Source organism: Bidens hawaiensis, unplaced genomic scaffold, assembly GCF_021521415.1.
Source record: "Bidens hawaiensis isolate Kalapana, Puna unplaced genomic scaffold, B.hawaiensis_p1.1 tig00025581_1, whole genome shotgun sequence".
NCBI classification, from domain to species: domain Eukaryota; kingdom Viridiplantae; phylum Streptophyta; class Magnoliopsida; order Asterales; family Asteraceae; genus Bidens; species Bidens hawaiensis.
In genome coordinates this window covers 178,749-189,143 of record NW_027494089.1, presented here as the reverse complement: position 1 = coordinate 189,143, position 10,395 = coordinate 178,749, and the positions used below count along the sequence as shown (strand labels likewise).

At 33.0% G+C, this 10,395-nt stretch overlaps 1 protein-coding gene across 1 annotated transcript; it reads left to right on the top strand.

Moving 5' to 3' along the window:
- Nucleotides 1-8,917: 8,917 nt before the first annotated feature.
- Nucleotides 8,918-10,395, top strand: LOC143571788 (F-box protein At5g07610-like). The gene has a single exon (XM_077057122.1). The coding sequence runs from the start codon at nt 9,015-9,017 to the stop codon at nt 10,164-10,166; it is 1,152 nt and encodes a 383-aa protein (XP_076913237.1). The 5' UTR covers nt 8,918-9,014; the 3' UTR covers nt 10,167-10,395.

Here is a 10,395-nt window from a genome sequence, read left to right as displayed (position 1 = left end):
AACCCTATTTCTTGCCCCATTCCTTATATGAAAATCTTTCAAATTAATATCATTACCAATTATAAAACTTTCTAAAATATTTTATACCCACCTTTAGCCGTTTTTGGTTTTCACCAAACTTGAATCCTTTTAACCCCAAAAGGCAGAACCTGAAACCCACACCCATTATCAAAATTCAAATATGTTCAAAACCCTCATATAATAAAACCCATGAACCCCTCTTTCAATCAATCAAACTAATCAATCCAATCCAATCGATGTTCGATTCCACCGCCAACCGCACAAAATCCAATCTCTCTTCTCATTGATCAGACAGTACGTTCCCAAATTTCAAAATCAGCGGCGAATTTCATCTCTAGAAAACCTAAATAAGAAACATCTAATTTCATCTTCAAAATCACTACGACTAGAACTAATGGTTTTCTTCGATTTCTAGAGTTTGGTAATGTTTCTTCAAGAAACTGTAAATCAATCTTTATTTCACTAACATACCTACCAACAATTATAATAATCGGTTTCAAATTTTAAATACAATATATACCATCTATAAATAGATATTCTAATTTTAGCAGCTTATCATTCTACACATTAGAAATAATCAACTAATTTAAACACACAATGTAGCTTACTTATTTAAACATATAATGTTGTTAGAACGCGTCAATGTTGATTTCAAGTGTACAACATTGACGACTCATTTGCTCTATCGTCAAATAAGCTATCGAAGGTTCACTCAAAGGATATGTCCGATGTAACTTGGAATAACAAACTGTTGGTTCCAAAAACGAAGAAGTAGATGTTTTTTATCGTTACAAACCTTTTCCTTGTTTATTATCCCTTTTCATTGTTTGCTCATATTATGTTTCTTTACAATTTATTTTGGGATTGTGTTTGTGTTTTCCTTTTATCATATGTCTGACTTTATGGAGATTGTTTTTTATTAATGAAATAGCATGATTACAGTTTTATGTTATCTAAACATTTGATGTTATATGAAATGAAACGTTATTTTCATATTGTTTGGTACTAAGACATCCTTTGAATTTTTAAAATATAATAGCATCAACTTTATGCACTTACTGTCGTTGTTATAAATACTATTAGAAAGCACCATATATTTATACACGAAAAAACATATAGTAAAATTATTTAATCATAATCCGATTATGAAATTTAAACATCATTTTCTAACTGTTTATAAATTAATTAATTGCTATATGTATGTTATGCAACACTAAACTTCTTTCTAATTACTAAATATTTTACTGTTAAGTAATATGGTTACTATAAAAAACTTCTAATTACTATTAAAAACAAATTGTTTCAATAAAATATAAATATAAGTTTGCGTAAATTCAAAACAAATTGTTTCAATAAAATATAAATATAAGTTTGCGTAAATTCAGTGGCAGATTCATTAGTAGTTGGGGGATCCCACTGAGTTGAAAGCCATTAGGGTAATAAAACACCATTTTAAGTACGAAAAATCTCAGACCCCCATGTAACAATTTTATAAGCCCCTATGAAGATACCTTGAAACCTCCATTTAAGATGATCAAATTCTCAAATTTTGGAGACTGCTATTGCAGTTTGAATCAATGGAGTTTTCATGAGAGAGAGAAAGAGAGAGAAGTGGGGGAGATAAGGAACTTGTGGATTAAACATACAAAAAGTAAATTGAAGGAAATTTTTATATTCACCCCCTTAGTTTAGCATAGTAATAATTTATGTCTATCAATTTCAATTGAATTTTAGACAACCTTCAAGTTAAACATTTCATATTACTTATACATCAAATCTAATGAGATTGAATAACGTATAATAGCTTTTAAAGTGCCTTTTATTTTCTTATCTGGTTAAATACAATATCAATTTTTTTTTCTAAATATTGTATAAATTCTTTTTTGTTTGAGTAAACTCTAAATTTTCATACTTATTAAGGGGTGTTTGGGATTCCTTATTTTTATTAACTTATAAACTTTTTAAAAAGTTAATAAGGTGTATAAGGTGTTTGACAAACCATAAGGCCTTATTGATTTTAACTTATGGAGAAGACAAAATAAAGGGGTTTTGAAAAATTAGGAATATCTAATTTATTAACTTAATGAGTTTGATTTACCTATTACACTCCTCTAACTCTCAAAACTCATTACACTCCTTTTAAAAAAGAATGTCCCTTTTAGTCATTTTGATTTTTCCCAACACATAAGCTAATCCAAACATTTTTTTAAAAACTTCTTCTAATATATTCATAAGTTAACAAGTCATTTTAACAAAAGTCCTTATTCACATAAATAGGCAATCCCAATCACACCTTAAGTCATTATAAACATCCATTTGATTTGATCGAAAGGAATCAACAAAATCATCATATTATAAAGTAATTATGTATGAATAATTTTATGATATCGGTAAACAACATGTTCGGATTATATTGACCCGACCCATTGTAATATGACCCATTTAAAATGACTTGTTTTGCCCATACTTATTTTTGCCCCCACTTATTAATATTTCTGGATCCGCTGTTGCGTATATTCTTTATTATTTTAACTCATGACATGATTAATTTGTATCATATATATTATATTTTATCATATAATATTTAGCATGTCTTGCGATCAATACATTAGTAAAAAAATATATTATTTCACTATAATGTATGAATTTTTATAATTGCTATTTCAAATATTTTAGACTTATAAAATTAAATTTGTTAAACCCGTGTTATACACGGGTAGCTAACCTAGTATATATATATATATATATATATATATATATATATATATATATATATGGACATGCAAAGAATATTAAAAATTAACAAACATTAATTTTATACAAGAGGAACCAAAAAAATATAGCATTGGTAAGCTACCATTAACAAAAAGAAGGTTAGAAAGTGATTGATATAGTTTTGGAAGTGATCAATGGCTCAAGACACTTTATAATTAATCAAAAGTGATAGATTAAACCATAGATTCCAAGTACAAAGTTCTTATTAATTAAAGGGATTTTCTATATATAAGAGCACATGTAACAGGATTTATTATATTGAATATTTTTATTAAAACTATCATTTCACATCAATTACATTAATTTTTTAATAATCATTATACTTATCCTTCTATTATTCCTCCCATTTATTACTACTAATTAGCATTTTTTTAAATCCCTCTAAAATTACTCTTTAACCATTTCTAATTTCTCTCAGTTTTTCTTTTCATCTATATGTAAAATAATTAAGGTCTTTTTTTTGTGTATAAATGATGTTGTTCGCGTTTCCTATTGTACACCTTAACTAACAGTGGTGAATCATCCATTCATGATGGGAAAAATTACTTGTCATAAATTACCGTAATTTTGTAAGTGTTGGATGAGCATTTCTATAACCTTAGTCTTTCAAATGGATACTAAAAAACCATAAAAAGCTCCAATAACATAATCGGTTAGAAATCCATTCTTATGCATCATATTAAAATTCTCGTTAAGCATTTTGAGTTAAATTTAAGTGAGCCAAGTATATTTTTCTAGTTATATTTATTCATTTGTGAAGAAACACACAAACCCAGCTGAACGGATATTCTACAAGGTGAGGTCACCAGAAGTCTTGAATCCAACAAGGGTAAAGTGTCTAGATCTACAAGCGTAAAGATACAAATAGAATGATTGTGTAGTGAAGGTTAGAAAGGAGAGACATTTTCAACTCTGCACCATAGGAAACAAGAACAACACCATTTATATATAAAAATAAATAAATTATATTTACATATAGATGAATTGAAAAATTGTGAAAAAAATATCAGTGATAAAAGAGTAACTTTAGAAAGAATTAAAAAATTTTAATTAGTAGATCATTAATTGAATTGAGAGAATAACATAAGGACAAATATGGTAATTATTAAAATATTAAAGTAATTCATATGGTAGTTTCGATTAGAATATTCAATCTAACAAATTCTTGTTACATGTGCCCGTAGGTCATATGTTAGAAAATTCCTTTTTAGAATTTTGTAAATGACTACAGTTATGAAGATTCACGAAGAAGTTGAAAAACCTCTTAATTCTCATAAAATATGTGCATATTCCTTTTATACATTATTAAATCTCTTTACGATTTAAAATGGGGAACAATACCAAAATGGTCATTTTGCCAATCTCCTTCCTTGACTAGCCTAAAAAATGAAATTCCCAAAATGAATATCTCAAGAATGGCTGGATTGACTATATTAAATTATGTCACTGTCCGGTTAAACTACCACCCATCCATTTTTTTGCAACCACACACATCCAGGCATGTGTGATTTATTCTGTCATCTGACTAATCTATTTCGTCAGCCGTTATATTAGAAAAATTCAAATAAATCTCTCGATCTCTCACCCCCTGATCCCCTCTCACTATTCACTCAATTTTACACAAACAAACTAATGGACTCAATGCAAACGATTGTAACAGAATCACGACTTCCGGTAGCATGTATCGATCAGTAAATTGACTTTGAGACGCTAACGGAAGATATTCCTAGTATGGTAGTCGAACTTGTAGGTCCTAGATCAAACAACTTGTTTTTAAATCTATCTTAACTATAAGCTAGCGGAAATCGCTTATAGCCAACCGAGATCTCGGATCTTGTTGTGGTTTAATTACTTCCGAAAGTAGAAAGAAAGGATAAGGTAGAAAGAGTTGTTGAGAGTTGGTGAGTTTTGACAAAAGGTTTTGTTGTGCATGTAAGCTTGCACTATTTATAGTGCAAGTTCTATGCACACCTGTTTCATTATATCGGCCCAATGGGCTTTACATACATGGCCCATGGCCCAAACATACAAGACATATATAAATGAAAGCTAACGTAATACAAGCACTAACAACATGAAATAATACACAAGAATATATTACAAAATAGGCCCAACAATCTTACTCTAGTCTTTAGTATTATCTTCAGTCTTCATTTTTAGTCAGTCTCATACACCATGCAGCCGTCATCGCCTAATTGATCTTTAACAAGATAGCGCACGAACTTGTTGAATGTCTCAACTATCCGATCAATGTTAGGCTTGCCTATATCTCCGAATGTGTGAAGAGGAGACTTGTGCAGCTTCAACAAATCTTCCTTTCTGAGACCCATTAACTCATGCTCGTTAAACACACGAAGAAGATGAATGGACTTGCATCCATTAACTGCTTCACATGTTTCGTTTTCAAACTCCCAGCAGATGCAGTCATGAAGCATTTTGGGCTCAAACAGTTCTCCATGGTAAATCTCAGACCCTTCTTCGGCATCTCGCATATCCATGACTAGATAAATGTCGGTTGGATGCAAGTAGGTCATTCATTTGTTGAGCTTGAAGTAGTCCTTTTTCGATTCTCTGTGCAGAAATTGCTTGAACCAACCTTCTAGTCTCTTCTCACCCACTCCATCACCCGCTGCTCTTTTAAAGAAATTCATGTCAAGTTCAAACAACGAATGCATTTCAGTGTAATCCATGTAGGTGATGTCACCATTTGCATGCCTGATTACCCAAGACTCGTTGTCAGCGTGCCACTTGCAATATAGTATGAGTGAGTCATCATGGTACGGATATTTCATGCATCTGAATTTGCCACGCTCATGAATACAGTTCTAGTTATTCTTTCTGGTTTTGGCACCACATCATTAGTGGGAAGTGCAACAACAACATGGAGCTAGATCTCTGATTTCCAGTTTTGGAGTATATGGATTTGGTGACCAGTTGATGTAGTCCTCAAAGTCATAATCCGGTGTCTTCTCTTTCTCCTAGTATTTGCAAGATCATCAACCTCAAAAATAGACCGAAAGTCTTCATCCAAAGTTGCATCCTAGTCTCTTGTTTTCTTGGCGGCATCATTAGCAGAAGGATCATAAAGTGGCAAATCATCATGTGGAGCAGATTGTTTACTGCTCCACTGCCACCACCGACACCATCACCACCATCATTATTACCATCATCAGAGTCGTCATCGTCATCATCTGACTCATCATTTATTTCACATTCTTTTTTTCCTTCTCATCATCATCACTTTCAGCTTCATCACCATCACCATCTTTATCACCATCAAAGGTGCACCAACCATAGTTTCAGTACCAACAATTGTTCCAACAACTACGACTCACCACCGGACACACCAACACCAGCACCACTACCATTAGCACCAACACCAGAACCAATCATAACATGCAACCCTTTCTTCTTCTTTTTTCCATCATCAAAATCATCATCATAAGTTAGCCAACTTCCAAAGAACGTCTTTAACCGTTATTTGAGATCATCAACACATAAACTCAGATGTAGGGTGGTACTTACTAACCAGGTCTTCATTGATCTTGATTCGAGCCTCGTTTAAACAACTTTGTTCTTCAATCTTAGCCTTTAACATCTTGATCTCTAACCTATCTGAGGGCCCTTAATCATTTTCAAGGAAGGCGATCCTTGACTGTAATCTTTCAATTTCACACCTCAAACTATCGACCTTAGATTCCAACTGATTCTTATATACTTGTTTTAAGGTTGGATAAGGACGACATGTCATTCTCACGGAAAGCAACTCTTGATTGTAGTCTCTCAATCTCTGCATGACGTTCAGCGAGAGACAATGCTTGATTGATCATCAAGATTTATTGACTGTCTGCTCACTGTTGAAGATCAAAAATCATGCTCTCGTGTTAGCTATTCTGGCTTTATCATCATCTCTATCTTTCTCCAACTCTACCATCTTCTCCTTCTGTTTCTTCACAAACTCCAACATAAACTTCTCCCGCTCACTCTTTGTCACACCCTAACCTAAGGCAGAAATGTCAGGGTGCGAACTGATTGCTCATATCTCACAAGGTACTATAATACAATTTAAATATGACAATATCTAATTTATTTATTTAAATTCAATCAAGTACACATTGTCTCAACTTGTTACAAATAAATCCAAAAAAAAAACACATAGATCAAACTAGTTGTCTTTTTATATATATAATATAAAGCCAATCTATGTGGTCTTCCATCTTCACCTCAAACCAAATAATAATCTGCAATATGTGTGTGTGTGTGTGTGTGTATTGTTAACACGAGGTTGAGTAAGAAAAACACCAGTTTTCGAAACTAAATATAATATAAGATAAAAACTGCAAATCACTATGGTGAGTATTAACAATTAAATGAAAACAAATAATTGGTGTTAGTTGACCGTGCCTCACAAACGGGCTATGGCTACTAAGACGACTTGCTAGAATCAATGATGCCCCCTCTAAATTGCTAGAATCAAACAAATAAGCAAGTAACAATTAGCAAATAAACATTTAATTGATCAACAACACAATAATCATGATTTGCTAGTATGGATAATATGTAGTATGAAAAATAAGATTTGATACGCATAAAATCCCCCAAAGCATTTGAAAACAGTAAAATAGGAGAGTGATTACTCACCTCGGTGATTAAACAAGTAAACCGAGAGATAAAATAAACGAGCAAGGTTATCGCGGAAAGTATACTAATCCAAACAGACTTGAGACTTAAATAATAGTAGAGTAAAAACCGAGATGATTATCCCAGACACCTTGTCGCGGCACGACGCGGTGAGGGGGTGGGGTGGCCAGCAAGTTTCCATTTTGTCATTTTTAGTTCCTGAAGTTCCAAGAATTCATTTTTAGCCATTTTAAGCAATTTTAATGGTTTCTAAGCATTGTTTGACAAGTTTAAAAGTTATTAAAATATAAAATTAGTTAAACCAAGTTAAATACTAATAAATACAAGTTTTTATTAATACGAAAGATTCGAAATATAATCCCGAGTCGGGTAAACGAATACAAATTAAATAGGTAAAATCCGAGATGTTACACTTTTTGCATTAGACTCCTTTGGTGCAGCAATCCTATCTAAGATGGGATCCGTATATACCAGAGACTTTTTATACTTACCATTGGATCTATATGCACACATAATAGGAATCTTAACTAGTGTTTTCTAATTCACTTCTCTTGTAAATTGACTACACATGATTAGGGAGACTTGACGGTCTTGTCACCAATGGAAGAATTAATATTCATTAAGTATAGTATTTACTACCACAATTAAAAATCTTCGTCGATTCACACTACTACAATCAGGGTACATGAATTGGAATTAACAACTTAATTTTTGTTAATTTGAAGTTCAAACACTCGATTTGAAGCACTAATCAGCTGTTTGGAGCATCGTTTCGAGCTAAGTTTTACATCAATCGACTCGTATCCTTCTTTAGATCAAAACCCCTAAAAAATCAGTTTAAAATTCCGGAAAAAGTTAACGTTGTTAAATGTTTTTTAATGAGGGACCATTGAAAGCAAATTTTTAAAAATTTGGCATCACCAACGGGAATAAACTAAGTTAGGATTATTATAAGTCAATAACAGTTAGTTTGGATTATTAAAATATAATTTTCCTTTTATTACTAAGCGTTTAATATAATGAGTATTTAAACTACTAAGGTATTGGCACTTAAAGACTTCATTAAAATGAGAGGAAGCTAGGTCTTGGATTCTAAGTCCTTCCACATGTGAAAAATAATATGGGGTTTCAAGTTGGCCCAGGGTTTTCATACATCTAGTAGGTTTCATTCTAAGGCCGAAATGAAGATGATTGTGTGAGTTAATGGTCCGTTAGTGATCCAATAGATAGTTCAATACACACACAAAAAAAAGATTAAAATGTAAAAGCATACACCAAATCATGAAATTAGAAAACAAGAATCTTGAGTAGTTGAATAATTAGCTTACTCCTAAACTAAAATTAAAAACTAAAACTGGTAAATTGTGTACTTTGTAAATATCAATAGATTGGGGGTAATGGGCTACGAAGAAACTTTTAAGGGCTGGCCCACTTCATTCCATTACACATATATCAATAGAATACAATGAGTAGCTCGCTGGTGTCCTCACATCACTTGCGTTTTGGAAAACCCTAATTGTAAACTCAAGAACATATCTTAAATACAGATCTTCAAAACCCTCAAAATCACTCCAAATATGGTGACCACCAGATCCCAAACCAGGAAAATGAAGCAGGCTTCCATCGATCAGCAATCGGCTCAATCTAGAGCATTGATTGTTTCTAACGATGACCTTTTAACCGAAATTATTATCCGGCTTCCTGCTAAATCAATCCTTCGATTTAAATCCGTATCTAAACACTGGCTATGGCTTTTGAGTCACAAGCATTTCACCCACCGGTACGATAAGCTTTCAAAATCTCCTGGTACTTTTGCTGTGATCAGTACTATATATGTTCCCTTTAATGTTGACGATCAAAACCCTCCTCCGTTCAGTAGTCTTGATTCCTACTTTAATAGTGATGATGTTAGAATCGTGCAATCATGCAACGGTTTATTACTTTGCCATACCCGTAGAGAGTACGAAGGTGATCATAGATATTATGTATTTAATCCCACCACCAAACAGTTGGCAACCATCCCTCCGGTCTGCGGTGAACTTAAAGGCTTCTATTTTATGGCGCTAGCATTTCATCAAAAAGATTGTCCTCACTACAAAGTTATTTGTGTTCGTGCTTTTGAGCCTCATGGGATCTTGTTTCAGCTTCAAATATACTCGTCTGAAACGAGGAAGTGGAAGATTGCGGTTGAATCTTTCTCTGCGCATTCAGCATGTTTTTGCGGCGCAGTTTACTGGAACGGGGCTATTCTATGGGCTCCCCGTGTTAGCCATTACATGTACTTTAAAGTAGATGTCGAACAGTTGCATACATTGCCCTTGCCGGAGGGGTTGATATCATCTGAAATATTGGCAATGTACTTTGGGGAATCTAGAGATCATCTACATTTAATAGTATACAAGTATCCCGAAGAGAACCATTTACTCATGAATGTGTATGAGATGTTGAGAGATCACTCGGGGTGGTTTGTCAAGTATGTAGTAGACCTTGATGTACGTCCGGCTGCTTTCCAGTTGAAAACTCCGTTAGGCTTTTGTGAGTTCAGAGTTATTGATGTGGTTAGAGGTGAATCGGAAGAAGATACGTTCATGTTGCTGCACTTAGGAGAAAAGATTATAAGATACAATTTTCATGACAGGAGTTTTAAACAGATATTTACTCTCCCCCCCATCTCGTATAAAGGTCTTCTAAATTTTCATCGATACACCGAAACCTTAACTTTGTTCTAATATCCTGAAGACGTGTCCTTATGCACGACTTTCTGTTGTGTTTACCTAATTTCATTTTCCTTTTCAATTATGTTTCTTCTATTTGATTGTTTTTTCGTTTGTGTTTTATTTCCTAGTATATGCTTATTACTACATCGGGTAGTGTTTGTTTCCTATTGTGTTTCCTATTGTAATGAATTCTATGAGAAATGAAGGGTGTGTGTTTGTGATAAAAAGGGAAAAAAGTTTG